Here is a 12360-nt window from a genome sequence, read left to right on the forward strand (position 1 = left end):
AATGTATGTTACAGAAGCATGTTTTCTATCCAGTGACTAGCTCAGTGTCTTTGGCCAGGTTAGTAAATTATTTGCTTTGCAGTATAAGAATTGAGCTTTCATTGAAATACACCTCTTTAACCAATATTAATGTTTACTGTCCTTGTGTTACTGTAGATTGATTTGTTAGTTTTGCACAGAAATGAAAATGAAAGTGTTCGTTTCTTTGAAGCTTTGGCATGTAACAATCATAACAGTTTTGAATACATGGGTCAGAATATTGCTAATAAAAGCATTGATAAAACAATGATACAAAGAAGAGAAATATTATTAAAATAATGCAACGTGAATTATAATTTAACTGTAATGTTAGAGTACAGTGGGAAAGACTTTTGAGACATTGTATCTCGTCTGACTTTTGTGGCAGCTCCAAATGTCAAGCACTGCAATTTGTTGATAACTTCCAGTGAGGGATGTTTCACTCTTCCAGATGGTCAAAGATCTCAGAGCCGTGGTATCAGATGCATTGCCTTACCAAGCCTTGTCAAAATAAGAAACAGTATCCAATTTAAAGCAGGTAAGCACTCCAACAACTTGTATTAGATTAAGCCTTTCTTTTCATTTGTTGATCATATTATATAACTGAATGACACTTTTCACGGATATTCAAATAAGGATAAAACCAAGCAAAACTTTAACACGCTGAAATGATTACTTTTGCTGTTGAAAAGTAATTATTTTTGGCCTTCCTATTACCTTTGTTTGTTATATGCAACTTTTTCTTTCATGCAGAATAGTATGTCATTTCTGATCACACACATTTTAGAGTCGCCGAACGCTAAGGTCGCACACCTGATGAGCTTCATGTCGCAGCAGATGACTCCAGCTGACGCTTAAGACTCGCATAAAAATGACCGCTGTGTCTTTAAAGGGAAATTTATGCCGGATTTTATTTCGCGAGATTTGCTTGGCGCCGTGACCCCATGTGAGACACCTCCTGCAATAAACACCCTCTTCTGCAGAGCGGCTTTGCGATGGAGCCCTGAGCACTTTCGTTTTTGTTTCCCTTTTCCCCCCGTATCCCCAGAGTTGTTGAAAAGGTTTTTTTTAAAAAAAAACTTGACACATAATCAGTGGATATCTTACACTATAACGATGTGGATCCAAATTCGGACCATAGACGGCAAAGAAACGCGGACCATTGAGGATCTTTCCAGATTAACTAAAATTGAGTGTCTGAGGCTAAAGATTAAAGACATTTTCAACGTGAACCCGGAACATCAGCGGCTGTTTTACAGGGGAAAACAGGTAAGCGGGTTTTTTTTTTGTGGGAACCGTGATTTTGATCGTTCCGTTAAGTGCTTTTTTTTTGCTGCAGAATCGTGCATCTCTACCAACGTGCAACTGAGACTGTTACAGCTAGCTGTCTGCTAGGGTTCGGGAAACCGCTTTTAACATAACCCAGTGTTTCTGATTTAAAGTTGGGGGACGTACTGTATAACTTCACGTGTCGTGAATGCTTTTCTATCTACAGACTAATAAACACCTTAGGTACATGAAGCAAGGTAAGGTTCGGGTAATTTGTATGAATGAACTGGATGTTGGGAACACTTCAATTACAAGGAACGTTATTCTGAGGCATTTTATCACTTGAAAGATTTGAGTAGTTATTCGCCGATCTGTCAGTAATTATAGCAGTTATAACACTCGGGCATGCTATATATCGAAAACGGTTGAGCATTTTAGTAGCTATAGCCAACTGTATTTTTACTATTTTCCTGGGAAGTGTGAAATTCACATTGACTTATATGGCCTCATATTTGTTTTGCACGTTGAGTTTTAATGCTGTTTAATTATGTTCTTCGGTTAGAGAAATATCAAGCGGTCCACATCTGCTATATACAGTTTAATTTGTTTCTATGAGGCCCAATCAACTGATTAGCTATAAAACATCACGAAGATTGTGTTCATGTCACACGCGTTGACTGTTGTAGCATCTCAGCATGATCTGCAAAGTTAGTTACGCTGATGAAGTCTGGACGTCTGCTTTTGAGTGTCTTACGTAAGTTGCTTAGCCAGTTAAGTGCCTGTTTACAGGACCTCTTGGGCGATTTCGTACACGTGCTTTGCCCATCTGAAGCAGAAAGTGCGGTGTTTACAAACCAGCTTTGCCATCGCCTGGCGCAGTCAACCTCATAATAAGAAAACGCTCCTTAGTATTACTATGTGTGCATTTTTGGAAGTGGGCTAAAGTATTTTTTGTGTGATTTTTGTATAACGGGATCCTAAGTCAATCACTAATGCATATAATTCTTATGATTTACAGTATGTCGGTCAGATGAGTGTCGTAATGTAGGTGGTGCTCAAATCCAATAGCCACAGGCCAAGCTGAGGAGGGGTTTTCTGCTGTTGGACCTCCGGGGGCTGTCACTGAAAGTACTTAAGCAAAGATCAAATAAGTAAACAGTGCCGACTGAGATTAATTGTAGTTTTAAGTTGCAACAAAATTCTAAACTGAGGAGTTCGAGTTGTTAACAAGCTGCATCAAATAATCAGACGGACACTGCCGTGATGTTGGTTCCGGAGATTTTTATTTTTTTTCCTGTTTGAAATTTGAAAAGTTCAGTGACGTGACGCACGTCAGGCTCTGTTAACCCTCAACAGTGAGTTCTGCTTATTGTGGAGGCCCATTAATATTAAAAGCTGATATAAATTATTGCTATTTAAAAAAACAAAACAAAAAAACGTTATCCTCGAATAAAACTGTCATTTACACTCTGGTTATGGAGAGTATTTTGAAATTTGAGAGACAGTTTTAACTGTTATGTTGTTATGTAACCCCCCCCCCCCAATGAATTACTGTTAATTGTGTATTGGTGTGTGTACAGATTTTGGGAATCTTGTCATTAGTTAAAATTTGTAACTGTAATTAGCATGATGTTTTGATAACAACAGATAGTTTAAGGCTGTCAGGTTTAAAGACATGATGGCGGCTGAGTCAGCACGTTAGGTTGCGTGTTGGTTGACGTTAATTGTCAGTGAAAGTGAAATCTCAAATTTAAGAAATTTAAGGACTGATGTCCTCACTGGACAGAGTCTGAACAGGCGGTTATTTTTCTCCAGCAGATTGCTGGGTAATAACAGTTCCTTTGCATGCTGGGGGGGGGGGAGCTGAAAATGTCTGCCATAGCATGTGATTGTTTTCCACCTAAACGCTGGGCCGCCTTGACCCGCCCTGCACGAAGAGGTGGCTACGGACACTCTGTAAACCAGCCGACCGCCGGCCTGAGTGTACGAAATGGCGAAACGCTGCAGAAAGGCTGTGTTGTAAGAAGATGCTGTTTATTTTTATGACTAAATACTGTGACTCGTTACTGGGGGGAAACGCAGGAGGGAAAATGTTCAGCCACAACCTCAGGGTTGACCCTGTCAGACACACAAGGCAGAAAAAGGTGACTGTTAGCCATTCATAAATACAAGGACGCCGAGATCCTGAGTCAGTACCCTGAGCATGGAAAAAAAAAAAGGCGCCATTTTGAAAGGGATTTTGTTCCCGACAACACATTCTCGTTCTAAGAGGGTGGCAAACAGCTCATTCTTTACATTACTTTGCATGTGGAAATCCCCCACCCTAACCCCCCCCCCTCCCCCTTAAAGCAGAAAGGGAGGAGGATTTACCCGACAGAATCTTAAAAGACCATTGGAAAAACAAGTTTCCCATTAAACGGAGCTATGGAAGAGGAGGGCGTGCGGTTCAAATGAGCAGTATCATGACCAGCCTTTATCTCCATGTGTTTTTAATGGTGAATGTGTTGGTTTGGGCAGATATATTTGAAGTGGCTTGCAAATTATTGCAAGCATATTTTAAAATAAGCATGTGCTACTCCTCATGATTTTTAATAGCATTAAAAAAACAATATCTTTGTCACTTACTAATTTAATACAAATTCAGCCTGGTTTGACCTTAGGTGAAGGAAGGGAAGAATTGGAATGAAAATGCCTTTTAATTTAGTGTCCCTAGAGAAATAAATTTTAAGGCGCGGTGGGGGTAGCTATGTCTGCTCAGAGGACTAAATTACATGCATGTGGGGGGCATCTTGGATTGAAAGCAGCCCCCGTGATATCTATGCAGCCTGCATACATGGAGCGATCCGCAATTATATATGCTCCAGTTTAGTTCTATTTTGGAAACCATTCTGAACCGTGTGGTGATTAATAGAAACCCTAACCCTCCCTTGTCATCTCCCTCGAACCCTGTGGTTTTGTAGGTTCAGTCGTTCTGACCACAAAAACACGCTCGTCCTCCTCACTGCACAGTTGTGCCTATATTGTTCCGTCTGTGGCACTTTTATTCATTAAAATCCTCATGGGCTGTGAATATGTTGACCGGTGTGGGGAAAGACCGGCAGTATAGACTTTGTTTTAGTATGAATTGCTGTCGTGGGATTTTAATATGAACTTGCCGTGTGGGTTTTATATGGGTTTTTAATGCTCAGAATCTTAATTTAAATAAACCCCCTAAAACATTCTTTAGCCATGTTAGAACTGCTGACCAAATATCTTTAGATTTCTTAGAAGTTTTCCTTTTCCAAAGAAATCTATGGTTCACTTTCCTGAAATACATTCAGTATTTAACAAGAGCATTTCCGGTTAAGTACCTTGATGCGAAGCTCAAGGGTAGTAGAGCAGCCTCCTGGGGCATGAACCGCTACGCTACCTATGATCTCAGATCGTATCGCACTTGAGTCCGTTCATGTCATAGCATAGCGCTCTTGCTTGGTCATTCATCATTGAGGTTTACTGTAATTTAGTATGTCCCCAGGCCACAAAAAAAAGCCTATTACTATTAATGCCTATTACTCTGACTCAGGGTTTAAATAAGATGTTACTGTAAGCGGTGTCACATTTGAGTAAACTTTTTCTCACAATGACATTTTCTTTGCAGTCCATTTTCATATAATGTTTGTACAGCAACAGTGAATGTTATTCTGTGTTTTAGTGCTGAGATCCATCCTGCAAGAAAATGTTACTAAAATTCATTATTTACTATTTGTATACTATTTAAATTCATAACCTTTTAAAAAGATACTTTCCTTGTAAAATATTTTCTTAAATAGTAAATCATTAACTATAAGAAACATTTTCGTAACCTGAAATAAAATACACAAGTAAGCTACAACTAAATGAAAACTATAAGCATTGTTTCTGAAACAAACTGAAATAAACATATGTCAAACGCTTTCCATTACCGTTTTTAAATATTATTTTGTGTTGATTTCTTTGCCTCAAATGACCAATAATGATACTTGGAACATGGTTTGCATATTTCATATGCACCAGTCACCCACCCACTCCAGTCATCGAAATTTAACAGTGGGGAACGGGCCGATCGTCTGCCCCTCGAAGACTTTACATGGCTCTGATGTGCAATGTGTACATATGTAGGATTATAAAGTTCAGAAACTTGAAATAACTCAACTTTCAGCTTGTCCCAAGAAATGAAATTACTTAAACTGAAACTTAATAAATAATTATTAAAAATTAAACCTAATAAAACTCACCTTAAAAATTTTCAAATAAAAATTGAAAATATAAAATTAAAAACAAAATTAAGAAATCAAGCTATAATAACACATATAATACAGATAATTTTCATGATGTAATTGATTAAAAAATTATCGTACTAAAATATTTTGCCATATTGCTCGGCCGTAATCTCCAGTATATACAGTAGAAACTTAAAAAATATAACTCATCAGTTATTTTGAGATGTACTGTAGTAGTATTACTTATTTAAGAGGCAAATGTTCCCAGAAAAATAATCAAACATGGGTTTGATGAGTCATCCAAAATGCAAAATTTGGCCTTTGTTAATTGTTAAACATGAGTTATAATACTGATGTACTGATGTATAATAACAATGTACACCACCCAAAAAAATAAAAGCACAGCCTGTTTTTAGGGTTTAACAGCAACATTTACAAAAAACACAATACCTCAAGCTGTCGTTTAGCCATGTAAGCATCTGTTTTTGTTTCCTGGTAACTCATTTGGTATATTGTTGTGTTCTTTTTTTTCCACTGGGCTATTAACTGCACAAATTGAACAATTCAAATTAGCTAAAGCTGAAACATTCCAGTGCTCTTTTCTCTTGTTTAAAACCAAATTCCCCCCCCCCCCCCATCAAGCACTGAAATATGTTTCCAAATTTTTGTTAAAGGCCTTTCAGAATGTCTTCTTCCTCTGATCGTTAAACTGTAAATTGCCACCTTATTTGCCATCTTTACAACACAGAATATTGTGCCTGTGGCTGTCTTTTTAATTGCCTTTCTTTTTTAGTAAGCAGACAACTTTGTACAAACCTTTCAATTCCAGGTTACAAAGTATAAAATGAGGTGTGCCAAACGTAGCATTATTCATTCTTCACTAATAAATATTCACTGCAAGTATTCATCCTGGAGAATGTAGGGTCTCTGGTTGGTTCCTACCTGATATTTAAGCATTTTTAATACAGCTGTTTTGTGTTCAGCCGAGCCTTTCTTTGGAATTGGCTGTCGTGTTTGTGTGTGTGTGTCGAGATTTGCAGAGTTTTTCAAGTGTTTTTGGAACAGTACATCTGCAGTGTTATTTTTTTTATATAGATATATATTTCCATGAAAGATGTCATAATTACAATAAATTTAATAAGATACATTTGGTTTATTATGTTTTGTAAATGTAACTTATGAAGTCTTATTAAACTGTGAGGTTTACATGGCTAACTGACTTGCTAACTTACTTGTGGCTGTGATTCTGTCCGGCTACAATTAAAACAATAACTAATTAGTTTTGTTTGCTTATCCCTCACTAAATGTACTGCATAGCCTACAGTTACTCATTCTGTCATATTGAAACAATTACTGTAATTAGTTTTTTTTGTTTTGTTAGTCATTGGCTGTGCCTGATGATATAGGACGCTTGGCCTGTAACTATATCCTGTTGAATTATAGAGCTTACAAGCCACAGCACTATTGAACAAAGTCATTGTAATATTCTACAATTAAAATAATAAATGTGATTCTGACAGACATGATTAATAGTTAACAGGCATGATTAATAAAGAGATTATGCAGAAGGCTTTTCTCTAATGTGATTATTGTAGCTGCAAGTATCTGCTGGGAGTTTTTAAAGAAAAATCTCTTTATTGTCCAGTTTTGTCTGTGAACGTGGTGCACAGACTGAAGTGTTTGATTTTATTTGTAATGTTGTCATTAATAATCTTTAAAGAACTGCCTGTAATGTTAATGTGGAGAGACTAGTACTGTGATCTTACTGATTTTTGGAGTGAGAAATCTAATCAGTCTCTCTCTGTCGGGGGATTCCTGTCTCTCAGGTAGCGTTTAACTTCTGTTCTTCCAAAAGAGTGTTTTGCCTTTGGCAGCATGCTGTCTTTTTAATGCTGTTTTCCCTTTCTTTCCATTTATTTCTCCCCAGTGCTATTCCTATACAATCAGTGTGTAAGAATTTTCAGGCCAATCTCCTTAACAGTGCATTTCCACAAATTCCAAGTATTTTTTTGAAACTCCCATGTTCTCCATTGTTAAGTGCGTTTTGAAATACACCATCTTGTGAAGGTGAATTGCAGGAGCACCTGTATTCAGGTGATTTGAATCATGGCCCAGTGGTGGGCATAGTCCAGTGCTTTGATAGCGTACATGTGTATGCCAGGCAATGGCCTTCATCTCCCCCGCGGTTCCGGTACAGTCTGTGGACTCACCACAACTGAATACGTAGTTATGAAATGGATGCACCGTAAAAATTTTTAATAATTGCTTACTCTAAATATAAAATGTTATGTTTTGCACAATGTGGCAAAATTGTTTGTTGACTGGGGGTTTGTGATTTTAGGGAGATTACTGTATGTTTGTAAAAGTACGTTTTTTAAGCATCAGAATCTCAAGAAAATAAATTTAGGCCAATATAAGCTACTTAAATTTATTTACAGCGATGTGATGTGTAATTACCGGTTAATGGAATCCTTAGAATTAGTAAACCGTGTAAAATTGAAATGAAATTAAATAGTTCAAGTGCTTTAGCAATAAAATTTCTTTTTTTTTTGCCCATTAGGCATGTCCAGTTCACTCTTGACGATGAACAGTACGGTACCTACCAGATCAAAATATTTAAATTTTGGAGTCTTGTATAATTTCTTTAAAAATATCCCGGAAGAGGACCATAAAGGAAGATGAGAAGGTTAAGCTCAAATACAGATTGCTTAAAAAAGATATTAACACTAAATTACCTAAATGGGGAACTTCACTGAATTGTTTTTCATGTAAATTGATCAGGCTGGCCACTGAAGAAAGTTACTTAAAAAAAAAAGCTGAGCTCTGAAACCAGAGCCTTCTGCTCTGTCCAACTGGCTGAGCTTAAGACAGGAATAGGAAAACTATCCAGCAGATAAGTCCGGGTTGGGCCTTTCAGTGCAGCTAAAACCCTCACTGTCCTTTCAGAGGTAACCTAAGGACTAACCAAATTCTTATAGGCATGTAAATATGTGGATGTAATGTAAAGGAGGATTATACTCAGGTGACATTGTCTTGGCAAGGTAGTCAAACGGTTTAAATATTTAATATCCATCAGATTCTGACATTTGTGAAGAATATGACACTCATCACGTATTACACTAAACGTTTTGGGCTATGGTAATTCACTTGTGTAAGTCTAATGTAATTGGGGATTTAGTTTTCTTGAGTAACCATTCAATTCGTGTAGTTCGTGTAATTTTGTTTAAAGTTTGAGATCTGTTCAGTTGGTATTTAAGTCTTTTTTTAATATTGCATACTTTGCATTCTTTCGGTATTTGCGAACACATTTTGCTAATTTTGAACATGATCGGTGCAGTATGGTGTGTTGTCTGTAGCAGAATTAAAAATTTGAATGATTGCAAACTCTGCATGTCATGTTTTTTTTTTTTTTTCTCAACCATAATCTTAACTGATCATGAAACAAATTTGTTCATCAAGTTCTGGCGATTAATGGATGGTGTTATTTTGCCGAAAGAAATACTAAGTTTGGCCAAGCAATTGTCACGTCCTTGTGAGACTATTCGTCATTGGCTTAACTGAAGCTCGTCGCTTTCATTTCTTCTTCAAAATAATAGCAACAATAAGCAGAACATTTTAGTGTTTTGGGGTTGATGGAAATAATGAGTATTAGTAAATATCAGTTAGTAGATGGGCAATTTACTGTGGGTTTCTGTTTTCTGCGTCAGGGAGTCGCTTCAGTATGAATGTGACCCATTTTCCGCCCTTCATTCCCCTTTGCTCTGTTGAGATGCAGGAGGTGAGGGAAGGGAAGCCGCGGAGCATCTGCTGAAGCGCTGCTTGATGTTTCTCGGTGCATCCCGGCATTTTCCACGATGTTCAAGGGATCTTGCTTTCAAGTTTGATATTTATAGTTGTTGTAGACTTTGCTGTATGGTTGATGTTGGTCTGCAGGTATAACAACATTTCATTGTTGAGTTATTTTACTCTATAATCATACAGTAGCTAAAGTTACTGGGATTAGATTACGTGACTTTTTTTTTTCCAGTTCCAGTAGACAAGTGAAATAAATATTTGAGTGTTGAGCCGAATTAGACAATTTGAGTGTTTGCTTAGATTTATTCAGTTATTGTAAAAGCTAGGCTTGGATGGTATCTAATTTTCATTAGACTGCGGTATATGGTATCCATCCATCCATCCATCCATTTTCTGTAACTGCTTGTCCAATTCAATCCAAAGCCTGGATTGCGGAGGCTCTGGGTCCAAGGCGGGGAACAACTCATAGTGCCAACCCATCTCAGGGCACACACACACACACACACACACACACACACACACACACACACACACACACACACACACACACACACACACACACACACACACACACACACACACACACACACACACACACACATACACACCATTCACATATACAGGCAATTTGGTAACTCCAATTAACCTCAGCATGTTTTTGGACTGGGGGGGGAAATCGGAATCCTTGAATGAACCCCCACGACGACATGGGGAGAACATGCAAACTCCACACACGTGGAGCCATGGGGGAGACTCGAACCCTGGTCCCAGAGGATTGAGGCGGTAGAGCTAACCACGGCATCACCGTGCTGCCCAAATACGGTGTTCACTGCTCACTGTATTTTTCAAAAGCAGTGCTGTTTTAGTGTTTTAAAATAAAATGTTGGTGATAAAATTTGCCAAGCGTTCCCCCATGGTACAGTTTCCCGGGGAAGGGGGGGGATGAAGTGTATAGCTGCATAAATGTTGCTCTGTCGTCACAATTGTGTCCTGTCTTGTCTGCTCCATGCCACCATCTGAAATGTATAACCAGCCCCTCAAAGCAGTGATGCAGATTGTTTTCTCACTGTGTGATGGGCAGGTCAGTACCTCAGTACTTTTGATAACTCGATACTCAAAAACATTACTCAGCTGGTATTGATTATCATGTTAAAGCAACAAATATTTGTTTTCCTTGATCACAATATTCTCTCAGCCTTGAAGTTTGCTTCCACACTTTGTGAACCTAAACAGCTCATTCTTATTCACAACATCTGGCCCCTGTGTAATGCAAGAATCCCTTAATTTAATTTCTAGAAGTTATTTTACTTACAACAAGCAGAATAAATTCTTTTGAAAGTGTGTTTTTATATTTGTTTGTAATTTTAATTTTACTTATAGATTTTTTGTGTTAAATCTAATATTGCCCCAACAGTATAATCAAATTTAATTTTTATATACGCATTAACGTTTACCTATTAATAATAATCATTTTAAAAAATACTATCATCAATATGATCATGATTTAAAATCATTATCCTAAAAATATTAAGCATCATTAATACTAGTTTTTATGAAATACTTGTATTAGTATTGAATTTGTGGTGCCCATCCCTCCGTATTTGTGCTTGTGGAGTACTTAAGCTGACAGTCTCTTCCATTGGTGAATATCTTTCCTTTGTTTTCATTTGAAAGTGGACTTTTTACCACTGAAGTAAACTGCTCAATATGCCAAATATAAATAGGAAGAGTAAAGAAATTACTAAAATGTCCTCTGTTGACATTGTGTGTGTACTTTCAGCTAAAAAATGCAGGCACTCGCTGGCCAGTTTATAAAGACCCACCTAGTCGTTATCCTTCAGAATTGCTTCAAGGGCAGATGACTTGTGCGTTCCAAGATGCCATTCTGCACACCGTTATTGTCCTGAGCTTTTATTTTTGCATTCGTGGCCTGCCTGTTAGCTTTGAGTTTGACCGTTCTTTGAGTTTGGCTGTTCTCCTTTGACCTCTGTTTTCGGCTACAGAATTGCCACTTACTGGATGTTTTTGTTTATTGCAACATTCTCTGTAAACTCTAGACACCATGATGTGTGAAAGGTGGTTGTTTCCGAGATGCTAGAACCACCACATTTGGCAGCAGTTTTCAAAATCGCTTGGATTGTGCATCTTAGCCATTCGAATGCCCAACCAAACGGTAACTGAACCTTATGACCCTGTCTCTATGTATTCAGGTGCAGCCACATGATTTGCTGTTTAGAGGAGCAGGTGTACCTAATAAATTGGCCACTCGGCGTATATGGATAGTCAAACAAACACAAACAAAAACACTGGCTATGTACATTTAGGGTTTCATGATCTACAGTGTTGAATCCTATTGTTCTTGATGATGCCTGAATGTCAGAAAAAATGTCTTGAACATATTTAAGCATTTAGTAAAATTTGTGCAATCCTAAATATACTTGAGCTCAAATTGAGTTCAAGTTGATAACATACTGCTTTTAGCTGGGTTATCCAATGCAAACAGAGGTGACTTACTAGTCATGGGCTCCATGAACCTAGCATACAATCATCAATCTTTATTTTCACTAGGGAGTTGCATTTTAATTATAAACTTCTTTTCCAACTGAGCTATCCGTAGCAGCAGAAAACAGAGGAGGAAAAATTACTTAAGATGAACTGCAACATCCAATGCAATAAATCAGAAGACAAGGCGTAACAAAAAAACAGACATTTGCAAAGAATTCTGGAGCTGGGACTCGGCAAACCAAATATATTTTCTGCAGCTTTCATTTAACTTGAGCTCAGCTTCATGTGACTTCAGTGGGAATCTTTAAGCTGTAACACTCACACAAAGCCACGTGTGTCAAGGCAGGTGCTTTATAATGTTCCTGTATTTCTAATTCGTTCCTCTACTACTTAAATAATCTTACTGTTTACATTTAAAATCTTTATATCCTTGTTGACCTCAACCAATATGCATGTAATATTTTTGGTTGGTGAGGAAAAACCATCTGTTTTACTGTATAAAACCAGTGTTTTTTATATATAAAATGTGGTGGCA

At 37.5% G+C, this 12360-nt stretch overlaps 1 protein-coding gene across 2 annotated transcripts in view; it reads left to right on the top strand.

The window, feature by feature from the left end:
• The first annotated feature begins 934 nt into the window (after window positions 1-934).
• Window positions 935-12360, top strand: part of LOC111854176 (E3 ubiquitin-protein ligase UHRF2) — a 60377-nt gene continuing 48951 nt past the window's right edge. The window contains exon 1 of one of the 2 annotated variants that reach the window (XM_072714584.1): window positions 935-1287. In XM_072714584.1, coding sequence (XP_072570685.1) covers window positions 1135-1287 — 153 coding nt within the window. In that variant the 5' untranslated portion in view covers window positions 935-1134. Of the gene's footprint in view, window positions 1288-1401; window positions 1545-12360 lie in introns of those variants that run through there. The other variant, XM_072714585.1, reaches the window with a different exon arrangement.

The sequence above is a fragment of the Paramormyrops kingsleyae genome, chromosome 7 (genome assembly GCF_048594095.1).
Source record: "Paramormyrops kingsleyae isolate MSU_618 chromosome 7, PKINGS_0.4, whole genome shotgun sequence".
Taxonomy (NCBI): Eukaryota; Metazoa; Chordata; class Actinopteri; order Osteoglossiformes; family Mormyridae; genus Paramormyrops; species Paramormyrops kingsleyae.